Here is a 13290-nt window from a genome sequence, read left to right on the forward strand (position 1 = left end):
TGAGAGAGGGCGATTGGTTCACATCCCTGGATCTCAAGGATGCTTACTTCCACGTCCCTGTTCGGCGGGCGCACAGGAAGTTTCTCCGCTTTGCCTTTATGGGGATGGCGTACGAGTACCAGTGTCTGCTGTTCGGCTATTCACTGGCTCTGCGAACCTTCTGGAAGTGTGTGGGGACGGCGTTGGAACCGCTCAGGCGTCAGGGAAAGAGGATTCTCTTCTACCTAGACGATCTGCTTATTCTGAGCAACTCAGAAGAGACCGCGAGAAGGGACACCATGTTGGTGATAAACCATCTCTCCTTCCTGGGTTTTGCCATCAACTGGGAGAAGAGCTCCCCGCTCCCCAGCCGGCAGACAGTCTACTTGGGGCTTTGCCTAGACTCAGCCACCATGACTGCGATGCTTTCGCTTCCTCGGCGAGACGCCATCCTGTCGGCGCTCTCCCGTTTTCACGTTCGCAGAAACGTGACCGCACTGTCCACCATGCGCCTGTTAGGGCTGATGGCAGCTGCCCACCCCGTGGTCCCCCTGGGTCTGCTTTTTATGCGCAGACTCCAGCGGTGGTTTGCTCGCCAACGGTTGGACCCCAGGGGACACAAGCTCAGGGTGCTCCTCGTTCCCCGTTCGGTGTCGCCAGACCTGGAATATTGGAAAGGACCCTCCGCCCTTCTCAGGGGTGTTCCCCTGGGCAGGGTGGCGTCCTACGTAGTGGTCTTCACGGACGCCTCGTTGACGGGTTGGGGAGGAACGTGCCTCTCTCACTCGGTCGGAGACGAGTGGCGCACGCCCCCTACAGCACACATAAATGTGTTGGAGCTCGACGCTGTGAGGAAAGTGCTGTTGCATTTCTTTCACCTGGTGCGCGGCCGCCACGTTCTGATCAGGACAGACAGCGTGTCGGCGGCGGCGTACATCAACAGACAGGGGGGAGTCCGCTCCCCTGCTCTCCACCGAAAGGCGGTCGAGCTCTGGCTTTGGGCTCATCAGTATCTCCTCAGTCTGAGAGCCCTGCATATCGCGGGCGCCCAGAACTTTGGGGCGGACCTCATGTCTCGAGGCGGTCCCCGTCGAGACGAGTGGCGGTTACATCCCGACATTGTCAGACTAATCTGGCAGAGGTTCGGGACAGCGCAGGTGGACCTCTTCGCGTCCAGGGAGAACACGCACTGCAGGTGGTGGTTCTCCCTCAGCCCTCGGGATCTTCCCCCGTTGGGGGTAGATGTGTTGGCACACACACCTTGGCCGCGGGCTCTCTTGTATGTGTTTCCCCCACTCCAGCTGATCCTTCCTCTTCTGGAACGGGTCAGACAGGAGAGACTGTCCCTGATATTATTGGCCCCGGAGAACCGTTCAGCTCTGTGGTTTCCAGAGCTGGCCGCGCTCTCGCGGTCGGCGCCTTGGCCAGTACCGTTCAGGCCGGATGCGCTTTCACAGGCCCACGGGACGGTGCACCACCCGCCCGATGTCTCGGGACGGCTGTTGGTTTGGCTCCTGAGAGGTTGATCCTGCAGGGCAAAGGTTTGCCTGAGACGGTTATCAACACTATTCAGAGTGCTCGTGTGCCTTCTACTTCTTCCCTCTATGCGGCGAAGTGGTGCGCCTTCTCTAATTGGTGTGAGACGAACCACGCTGTCCCATCTCAATGCGAGGTGGGAAGCGTGCTTTCTTATTGGAAAAAGGTTTGGCCTTCTCCACTATCAAGGTCTATGCGGCAGCCGTTTCGGCTGGCCATGCAGGCTGTTATGGTGGACCGATCTTCAGCCATCCACTGGTCAAGAGATTCTTGCGTGGGGCTAGACGGGTTAGGCCTGTTTCACGCGTGCTTACACCACGTTGGGATCTCCCCACCGTGTTGCGCGGATTGTCCAGGGATCCTTTCGAGCCTCTTTCTCAGGCCCCTTTGGATGCCCTGTCATTTAAGACGGCGCTCTTGTTGGCCTTGGTTTCTGCGAAGCTGGCCGGTGAGCTAACCGCTCTGTCTGTCAGCCCGAGTTGCTTGTTGCTAAACGAGGTCAGCTCCTTCGCGTTGCTCAGACCTAATCCTGCATTCCTCCCGAAGAACATTAATAGTTCTTTTCGGTCGAGGGATATTGTGCTTAAGGCTTTTCACCCCCCGCCTCATTCTAGTGAGGCGGAGGCGGAGTTGCATCTCCTGTGCCCGGTTCGGGCGTTGGCTATGTACGTGAATCGCTCGGCCGCGTTCCACTCCACACAACAGTTGTTTGTGTGTTATAGCGACGCTAGCAGGGGCCGCGCTCTCTCTAAGTAGCGGTTTTCTCGCTGGGTATGTGAGGGTGTTTGCCTAGCCTACTCTCGGCAGGGCTTGGCGCCACCGTTGGGCGTTAAAGCTCACTCCACACGGAGCGTGGCCGCTTCAACGGCTCTACTCAAGGGCATTTCGGTGGAAGACATCTGCGCGGCTGCGTCTTGGTCTTCCCCCGGCCCCTTTGTTCGTTTTTACATGTTAGACATGTCCAGGGGCTCACTCAGCAACTCTGTGCTGGAGTCCGGGACCCCTTTTACGGCTTAAGAATATAGACATGTTCTTTAAAGCGGCGTGGTTGGATTTCCTCTCGCTGGCTGGCGAGTTGGACTTGATTACCAGTCTTACTCTCCCACCTTTTTTCAAATGAAAAACAGGCTAGGGGGTTTTCTATTGGCTCGCCAATTGTCTGGTGGTTTTGTTTACCAGTGTGGCACTCCCGCCGTTTTCTTCAAATAAGAAACGGCCGAGAGAGTCCCATTATTGGAGAGCCGAATTCCGTAGCTCCGCCCCGGTGGTAGCGGACCTAATGAAAACCGTGTTGCTCTGGTTTTTCTTTTCCTTTTCATGGGTTCCATGAAGCACGGATTAGAGCCGGAGTCTTTACAGACTCACTTTTTTCTCCCTTGATCATTGCCTTGCTTGATCTAGGAGGAATTCGTTTTTTATTAAGCTGTTGTGTTTTACAGTTCCTTCGCTTTTTGAGTCTTAATGTGCTCTGGTGACTTAGGTCGTTTTGACTGGGGTCCAGCAGGAGTACATTGATCGGGCTCCGCTCGCAGCTTCACCTAAGCCCATAAGGCGAAGCCTAGATGGCGTAGCCTACATGAAATAGAACGATAGTTATGTTATTATAACTCTGTAGGCGTAGCCGTCTAGTTTCCCACCTGCTGTACCCTCCAAATGCTGAAAGAAAAGCGTGGAGGATGAGCGACGGTATACACCGCGTTATATAGACACGATACCGTGGGAAATGTGGGTGGTGCCCACGCTGATAGGTGCATAGTTTGAACTTTCAGCGCGCGCGCACGGGACAAGCCCATAAGGCTAAGCCTAGACGGCTACGGCTACAATCATAGAACTAGAGTTATAATAACATAACTATCGTTTTGGTGATAACTCTTACTCTCTTCGTCCTGTTGATCGTTGCACTATTCAGGCTGGACTAGCGTATGCATTTTTGTTTCATAGCTGTAATGTCATGGGTAAATGTTGCAGTACCATAGAGAGGACACAATAAATTAAGCTGGTGGTATGCTTTTTACACGCCCGGGTCAGAGGGCCACGGTTAAAGAGTCACGTTTCACTAATGCTCACGCACAATCAGCAGGCACATGAGACATAAGCTAAAACTAGTCACCTCTCCGTCATACATCTAAGAAGACACGCCTGTAGTGACCACATTATAGGTTTGTGTTCCCCTCTTACGGATCGAGTGGGAGGGAACTGGTTAGACGTCACGGGGGGCTAGGGGGACGCGTTAGAGTGTTACACAGCGACCTAGCCATGCACTGTGACTGTTTGTTCTTATCTGTTTCTTTTGATTAAACAGTTATAATTAAGTTGCCTATGTCCTCCTTTTCCTCCGGCACTACACTGGTGACCCCGACGTTCGTTTTTGTTATTTATTTGTTTACAAAAACAAAGAACACTGCGATTCTCAACATGTCCGCCCGGGGAAGACGTTCACAGCGGCAGACATCACCGTCTCCTGTCAGGATGACGCAGGCCGTGCGCACCCCCACTCTTAAACTGCCGGAGTTCTGGGACTCAACGCCTGCTGCATGGTTTGCTATAGTGGAGGCACATTTCAATAAAAGCGACGTTACCGACGACGACGATCGGTACAACCATGCTGTGGCTATGTTGGGCAGCTCCACCGCAGCGCGTGTGGTTGGGTTTCTCACCGCCCCCCCGACGACAAACAAGTATGAGCGCCTCAAGGCCCTGCTCCTGGAGACATTCGAGCTTTCCACCGCAGAGAGGGTGCGCCGCTTATTTGACGTGTCGGACTTGGGTGATGAGAGGCCCTCTGCACGTATGGAGAGGATGCTAAACCTGCTCGGTGCAGAAGACCCCATGATCCTCTTCACGGAGCTGTTTATGCGCACGCTGCCAGCTCAGGTCAGGATGGCGCTGGCTAACACCACCATCGTTGGACCCCGCGCCCTGGCCAGGGAGGCTGACCGGTTCGTCTTGGCCATGCCTCAACGGTCCCCCGACCTGCTTGCTCCTGCGGCTTCCCCGCCACCGGACCGTCGCAGGAGGGCGAAGGACGACGCCGGACCCTCTGGCCAGCAGGGTAACGCTGCGGGCCATTGTTTCTACCACGCCAATTTTGGCGCCATGGCCAAACGTTGCCGCTCGCCCTGCTCCTTTGGACGGACGGGAAACGGCAGGGCCGGCGCTCAGTAGTAGCCCTGAGCGCTGGTGTCACCAACAGGCTGCTCTTCATCCAAGACACCTTCTCCGGTCGCAGATTCCTCTGTGACACAGGTGCCCAGTGGAGCATCATTCCGGCAGGGGGATCGGAGGTGGCGAAGGGGGAGCACGGCCCACAGTTGGTGGGTGTGGACGGCACGCCTATCCGTTCCTATGGCACTAGAGCGGTGGACGTGTGCTTCGGAGGGATTTTGTCGTCACAGCTGTTACATTTCCCCTCCTTGGCGCAGATTTTCTGTGCGCCCATAACCTGTTAGTGGACGTGGGAAACAGGCGCCTGGTGAACTCGCTTCCTTCGCCTGTACGCAGGGGGAGGCGGTCTACAACGGGTTGTCCAACACGCTCGCCGAAAGTGACCAGTACCTTCGGCTGCTGGCAGAATTCCCTGACCTTACTAGGCCCACCTTCTCCGCGCCCACGGTGAAGCACGGGGTGGAGCAGCACCACATCGAGACCACTGGGCCTCCCCTCCACGCCAGAGCCAGGCGCCTCAACCCGGAGAAGCTGTCCGTCGCCAGGGCAGAGTTCGCGCACATGGAGCAGGTGGGCATCGTTCGACGCTCGAACAGCCCCTGGGCGTCTCCCCTGCACATCGTCCCTAAGCCAGACGGTGGGTGGCACCCATGTGGGGACTACCGCCGCCTCAACGACGCGTCCAAGCCTGACCGCTACCCGGTCCCGCATATCTAGGACTTTTCGGCGCACCTGGCGGGCAAACACATCTTCTCCAAGGTAGACCTGGTACGAGGATACCATCAGGTCCCGGTGCACCCAGAGGACGTCCCTAAGACAGCCGTCGTCACCCCCTTCGGTCTCTTCGAGTTTCTGCGGATGCCCTTCGGCCTGAGGAACGCGGCGCAGACCTCCCAACGCCTCATGCACTCGGTGCTCCAGGACCTGCCCTTCCTCTTCGTCTACTTGGATGACATCCTCGTCGCGAGCACCACGGAAGAGGAGCACCTGTCCCACCTCCGGACCCTCTTCACGCGGCTCAGCCAACATGGGCTGATTGTCAATCCGGCAAAGTGTGAGTTCAGACGGGACACCCTTAACTTTCTCGGCCATCAGGTCTCCGCGGAGGGTGTGATCCCCCTCCCCTCGAAGGTGGAAGCTGTTGCAGCCTTCCCACGCCCCTGCACGGTCAGCGAGCTCAAGGGGTTCATCGGGATGGTGACCTTCTACTACCGTTTCCTCCACCACAAAGCTCACATCCTGCAGCCGCTGTACGAGGCCCAGAAGGGCAAGGCTCTGAAGAAGCAGGTTGACTGGACGGCGGAACGTGTCAAGGCCTTCCAGGACACCAAGGCGGCCCTGGCCCGCGCGGCTATGTTGGCCCACCCCTCACCCTCTGCGCCCACTGCTCTAACCACGGACGCGTCGGACTTTGCCGTGGGCGCAGTGTATGAGCAGTGGGTTGGGGATGCCTGGCAGCCACTCGCATTCTTCAGCCGCCAGCTGTCTCCCAGAGAGCGCAAGTACAGCACCTTCGACAGGGAGCTCCTCGGGCTGTTTCTCGCGGTCAGACACTTCCGTTTTTTATTGGAAGGCCGTGAGTTTACTGCCTACGTGGACCACAAGCCGCTCACACATGCCATGTCCAAGACAGCGGAGCCGTGGTCCGACCGCCAGCAGCGCCAACTCTCCTACATCTCTGAGTTCACCACAGACATCCAGCACGTGGCTGGGAAGTCCAACGTGGTTGCGGATTGTCTCTTCAGGGCGGTGGTCAGTGCAGTCCAGCTGAACCTGGACTACTCCCGCATGGCTGTGGATCAGGCCGCCGACCCCTCCGTCCAAGCTCTGAGGTCGTCGGACACGGGGCTGCGTCTGGAGGAGGTGCTATTCAGTGATGCAGGAGCCAAGCTCCTGTGCGACGTTTCCACGGGTCAGCCAAGGCCTGTAGTCCCCGCCAACTGGAGACGCCCCGTCTTCGAGGCGGTACACAGCTTGTCTCACCCAGGTCGGAAACCTTCCTCGCGGCTGGTGTCAGAGAAGTTCGTCTGGCACGGACTCAAGAGAGATGTGAGGGCCTGGGTCGACACTTGCACTGCCTGTCAACGCGCCAAGGTGCATCGCCATGTCAAGGCCCCCCTGGAACACTTCTCGGTGCCAGAGCGGAGGTTCGACCATGTCAACGTGGACCTGGTGGGACCCCTACCCCCCTCGCATGGCTTCACGTACCTCTTCACCATGGTGGACAGGACAACGCGCTGGCCGGAGGCAGTCCCGCTCTCCTCAACGACAGCCCCCGACCTGGCCCGGGCGTTCATCGCGGTGTGGGTCTCCCGCTACGGCACTCCTGCTGACCTCTCCTCTGACCGTGGCCCGCAGTTTACTTCGCGGCTGTGGGCGGCAGTGGCGGAGAATCTGGGGGTCAAGCTCCACCGCACTACCGCCTACCACCCGCAGGCTAATGGACTTGTTGAGCGCTTTCATCGCTCCATGAAGGCCGCCCTTCGAGCCAGCCTCACGGACAGCAACTGGCTCGACAAACTGCCGTGGGTCATGCTGGGGCTCAGGACAGCGCCCAAGGAGGACCTCCGGTCGTCGTCGGCCGAGCTGGTGTTCGGACAGCCGCTGCAGGCCCCGGGTGACTTCATCCCCAAGTCGACGGAGCCCTGGTCCGCCTCCGCTCAGCGCGCCTCCCTGCTGGACGGCACCAGGACCTTCGCCCCGGTCCCAACCACGCAGCATGGCGTCCCTGCTTCACGGGTGCCCCCGGAGCTGCAGTCTGCGGGTTACGTTTTCATCCGCCACGACGGCCACAGGGCTCCGCTACGACCTCCCTATGACGGACCCTTCCGTCTCATCGAAGCAGGAGCCAAGAGCTTCATGGTTGACATGGGGGGTAAGCCTGAGTGTGTGTCGGTTGATCACCTCAAACCGGCTCACTTGGACCTTGAGCTGCCCCCGGATTTGGCTCTGCCACCGCGCAGGGGCCGCCCTCCTGTCCTGCCCCCCCTGCCACGCCGTGGCCATTCCCCCCTCCAACCCCTTCAAGCCCCCACAGCTTGCGGCCCTCCGGTCGTCGCGGCCCCCCGCCACGCCCAACGTGGGGATGTGATGGACGATGTCACGCCTCCTCCCGCACCTCCTGACTTTGCCTACAGTCGTGGGGGCCGGGCCATACGCCCACCTCGCCTCTGGGATTTTGAGTATTGAGGTGAACACTGGGGGGGCTGGTGTAGTGACCACATTATAGGTTTGTGTTCCCCTCTTACGGATCGAGTGGGAGGGAACTGGTTAGACGTCACGGGGGGCTAGGGGGACACGTTAGAGTGTTACACAGCGACCTAGCCATGCACTGTGACTGTTTGTTCTTATCTGTTTATTTTGATTAAACAGTTATAATTAAGTTGCCTACGTCCTCCTTTTCCTCCGGCACTACACGCCCACCTATAATGTCAGAAGAGGCAGATTTTCAAAATGGCTGGTAGCAGCTAATTGCACTGGTATAATATGTCACCTTTAATGTGCTTTCAAAGAATGCTCCCATATATATTTCTTCAAGTCAGCTTTTAGTTATGATATTAATGGTATAGTTAAAGGAGCATTTCACCGGTGGAGGCATGAATATGTATTGAAATTGGGTCCTATATGTAGTCGAATAATAAAATAAAATTCTAATTTGGTGCCGTCTTGACCGAGAAAAGGCAGAAAGTGACTTTTTGGCGCTTGTGGATTGAAGACTCCCGCTGATCATCTCCGCCTATCGGACACCTCCTTGTTCCATCTACTAATGGAACAAATCAGCGTGGAGCTTGACCCGACGTCACTGGCAGAGAGTAGTGACGCTTGCACAGAAGCATACGGCCGACATCTTTCTTTATTCTGGGTGGAAATAGTTACGCCATTAAATGCGTTTATGTAAACATTTTTAGCGAGAAATGTGCATTTTAATTTCATAATGTTCGCTCGTTGAATGTGAAGGATGTTTGGTTTGATAATTATGACGAAGAGGGAACGCTCCATTCACTTGCATGGACAGCGTCTCTGGTTGCTAAGCAACCTCAACGTCTTGGCGGACTATCTGCTGATCAACACTACGAATGCTGGAAACACACCAGACACACCATGTGAAGTTATTTAACCCGATTATTGTTATTTATATCCGAGATTATTTAATCTAACCCGATCTAAACTCTATCATGCACCCAAACACTGCGGCGTTTGGGTTTCCTACCTCGGACTCCTAAATCCAGCGCAACCACAGGCGCGTTGGCGCGTTGAACCATTTTTGTGACACACAATGATCAAGCGTCAAGTTAGGCACGTTACACGCGTTTGGTGTGGCCGTAGCATTATGCGGTTTCACCCAAAAAATCGGCTTTGTGTGGACGGGGCCAAGAAGGCGAACATCACGTCACCAAGTCACCAAGACGGGGAGACAGCGCCAGGCGACTTACGCCACTATCTGCCAATGGATCGTGAATGCCTGGGCTGATATAACAGTCTCAACTGTGGTCCAAGCTTTCACGAAGGCAGGAATAATCACTGAACTTCCAGGCAACAGCAGTGACACTGACTCGGAAAATGACGAGAGGGATCCGGGCATGTTGGATGCCGTACTCGCCCAACTGTTCAATTCGGACACACAAGAATTCGAGGGATTCGTAGACGGGGAATGAACTGAAAAAGTGAGCTTATTGTTAAGAGATATTGATATTGATCAGATATTGTTAATATGCACATTAACGTTTGAAAATCGTTACCATGGGAGTGACCGGAGTTGTCAGAACGCTTAATAAAGTTTGACTTTATGTGACTGTTTTGTTGACATTCCCTTTAGCACAGCTTGGTCTAGTCGATGCATAACGCAACCCCAGTCAAACGTTTGACTGCAGTAGGCTATCTTCTATTCTATGCGCTTTATAATCCGGTACGCCCTATATATGAAAACAGTTCTAAAATAGGCCATTCATTAAAGGTGCGCCTTATAATGCGGAAAATACGAGTAGGGTCCAGCTGCAGCCCCGGAGAACAACACCCTGAAGTGACAGAACACCCTGGCGTGACGGAAGTACTGTGGCTGGACGGAAGTTACCTCCGATTATTTTCTATAGACAAATAAACGTATTTATCGCTTGAATTAACATAACAAAGAAATAAAAAAATATTTCGACATGTTAGTAACCATTTTTATAGCTTAGAAAAGGTTTTTTAACGTTATTTAGCCCCGGAGAACAACACCCTGGCGAGACAACCCAGGCGCGACGAAAGTACTGTGGCGTGACGGAAGTGATTTAATTTAAAAAAAAAACGAAGATGAACCATGGAAGTAAGTGTGACTGTCAATATGCTTAATATATTGAGTAATATTCATGTTAAAGTCTTGCCGTAGTTTATTAACTATAATATAATAATATTGCGCCCATTTAGAAAAATTAGCTACACTTCGTTCATGGAAGTAAGTGAGAGTTAACCTGTTCATAATAATTATTATTATTAATTATTAATTAATATATTCATGTTAAAGCAGTGCTGATTTAGTGTCATCCGTAATCACCAATGTGATGCTACAGCAACACAATTTAGCAAAACTGGCCACCGGAGCAGAAAAGTGTCTGTTTGTCCTGGGGAATATCTAATAGGCTACTAAAACCTAGCCTGTATAAAAACAAGGCTATTACTATTATAAAAAAAAAGAAGCTATAAGCTAAGCTATAAAAATGGTTACTGACATGTCATAATATTGTTTTATTATTTTAATTTTTTGGTCTAATAAGTTCAATAACGCAAAGAATCCTGAGGTATTTTTCTAAATAACGTTAAAAAACCTTTTCTAAGCTATAAAAATGGCTACTGACGTTTCAATTTCTTTTTTAATTTCTTTGTTATGTTAATTCAAGCGATAAATACGTTTATTTGTCTATAGAAAATAATCTGAGGTAATTTCCAGCGATAAATACGTTTATTTGTCTATCGAAAATAATCGGAGGTAACTTCCGTCCAGCCACAGTACTTCCGTCACGCCAGGGTGTTCTGTCACGCCAGGGTGTTGTTCTCCGGGGCTGCAGCTGGATACTATTGGAAAATACGGTAGTCCTCGTTTGTATTTCTTTTGAAATGGTGAACTTTTGCATGGACCCATCTTTTATGTCAGATCCAGTACCCTCCGCCAATGTACTTCAGTTTTATCAACAACCCCTGTTATCTTAGCTTCAGACGCTGTGGATGATAGTTTCTGCTGGTGAAGTCCCACCCACTAGCACTGCTCTAATAGGTCTGTAGCGTCAGTGGGTGGGACTAGTGGTTGTAGGCTTACGAGAATCATCCCCTCTTATGGTGCGGCCACACCAACCGCACTCGCGTGGGACAACGCGAGTACCGCGCCTAACCTGACGCTTGACCAGTGTGTGGTGGTTCAACGCTCCAACGCGTCAACGCGCCAACGCAGCTAGATGAGTCCATTGTCCATGCAAGTGAACGGAGCGTTCCCTCTTCGTCATAACTATCAAACCAAACATCCTTCACATTCACTGAGCGAACATTATGAAAGTAAAATGCACATTTCTCGCTAGAAATGTTTCCATAAACGCATTTAATGGCGTAACTATGTTACTATTTGATGAAGAGAAAGTTCTCTCACGGACACGTCGGACAGCGAAATATTTGATTTAATCTTAAGGCATGATCATGGGAAAAGTACTGGCAGCAAAGTTACCAAGAACACATTCGATGAAACAATACGTGAACAACATTCTTATAGGGAACGTTTCCATTGTGGGTAGGGAGTGGGAGTGACCTAAGGCCAAGTCAATTTGCAATACAATGGGTGGTTATTGGACATGTCTGCAGGTTTGCAAAACATGGTGGCTGTAAATAGTTTACACAACAAAGAAGTCAGTCGATTGGCCTGGTCACAAAACCAGACTTACTGGTTCCAGTGGGAACTTGAATACGAATGAACTTAACCTCTCTCAGTTTAAGAGAGGAAGGGATTTGTTTTAAGTTACAGGGAGAATGTATACAGTTTCTTCTAATGTAATAATTATATAAACAAGGTTAATATAATTTGTATGTGATTGTATATTTATAGTTATGATTGATATTTCCACGACACTATTTCCACCCAGAAGAAAAAAGAAAGATGTCGGCCGTATGCTTCTGTGCAAGCTCACTACTCTCTGCCAGTGACGTCGGGTCAAGCTCCACGCTGATTGGCTACCGCGGCTAAGCGTCACGCGTTGGAGCGTTGAAAGTTCAATTTTCTGAACTCCGGGCGTTGGTGCGTTGGGCGCGTTACTGCGTTTACGTGCGTAATTACGTGCAACTGCCGCGCCTAACGCCCCCAACGCAACGCTTCAACGCTTCAACGCGTGTACCGCGCCTAGACCAATGGTTCCCTATGCAAAAATGCCGATTTTCAACGCCCCTAACGCGAGCAACGCGGTTGGTGTGGCCGTACCTTTACACTTCCTATTTTCTTGTACGCAAAAATCGTCATATTGCGTCATTGAAAACAGGAAGTGTTGGAGATCGATACAGATCTCTCCAGTCTCTACAGAAAATAAGGGAATGATGCTAGACCATTCAGAAATATGCGGGGGGTGCTAAAAATACAAAGCTTATGTGAAATGGGTGAAGTTGCCCTTTAAGCATAGTTATTTTTGATTTTTGACTATGATTATGTGTAACTATTCTGGCTGTCAACAATTTTAGTTTTTTAAGTCTTTAATAAAGTGTTTATTCATACATTTAAATTGCTACCTCTATTTTAATCTCATATGCAGGTGCACTGGAAAATTAGGGATTGTAATTGTTTTGTTCATAGATAGTTTGACATCACGGATCAGACCTAAATTGCCTTTTATTCATATACGAAAATCTATTATAAAGTCCATAATTAGGGAGCAAGTTGTGTCGCCAAAGACACAAACTACACAGTGATTGTTAAGAGACTTTAAATTAGGCTCAGTAGATACAATAGAAGGCTTGACTGTACTGTAATGAGCATACAAGTGTATGTAATGGAAAGCTGTATTATGACATTTTATATCATAATTGCACATTTTCTTGATAGATTAAATAAATAATTATGTAATTGTGTTGATATAGAACATATATTAAAGGGCATGAACAATACTTGCATGCATGTATGTTAAGAAAATTAACCATGGATCAGTTCATTTCATAGGATTTAGCGAGGTCTTTGTTGGCTTGTTGAGCTTGTTTATGTGTCCCTTCCTCCCAGGTCTGAACCGGTGGGAGGACATCGAGAAGCTCAACTCCTTCCCTAAGCTGGAGGAGGTGCGTCTGCAGGGCATCCCCCTACTGCAAACCTACACCAACACAGAGAGACGCAGCCTCATGGTCGCTCAGTGAGTACCCTCTAGAGACCTGCTGCAGACCTACACCAACACAGAGAGACGCAGCCTCATGGTCGCTCAGTGAGTACCCTCTAGAGACCTGCTGCAGACCTACACCAACACAGAGAGACGCAGCCTCATGGTCGCTCAGTGATTACCCTCTAGAGACCTGCTGCAGACCTACACCAACACAGAGAGACGCAGCCTCATGGTCGCTCAGTGAGTACCCTCTAGAGACCTGCTGCAGACCTACACCAACACAGAGAGACGCAGC

General features: G+C 51.8%; 1 protein-coding gene across 4 annotated transcripts in view; it reads left to right on the forward strand.

Annotated features, from left to right (window-relative positions):
• The window catches only part of tbcelb (tubulin folding cofactor E-like b), a 43076-nt gene that overhangs the window by 9125 nt on the left and 20661 nt on the right, over positions 1 to 13290 (forward strand). For all 4 annotated transcript variants that reach the window (XM_056611069.1, XM_056611068.1, XM_056611067.1 and 1 more), the window contains one exon: positions 12902 to 13028. In XM_056611069.1, the coding sequence (XP_056467044.1) occupies positions 12902 to 13028 (127 nt within the window). The remainder of the gene's footprint in view (positions 1 to 12901; positions 13029 to 13290) is intronic.

This window comes from Gadus chalcogrammus, chromosome 16, assembly GCF_026213295.1.
Source record: "Gadus chalcogrammus isolate NIFS_2021 chromosome 16, NIFS_Gcha_1.0, whole genome shotgun sequence".
NCBI lineage: Eukaryota > Metazoa > Chordata > Actinopteri > Gadiformes > Gadidae > Gadus > Gadus chalcogrammus.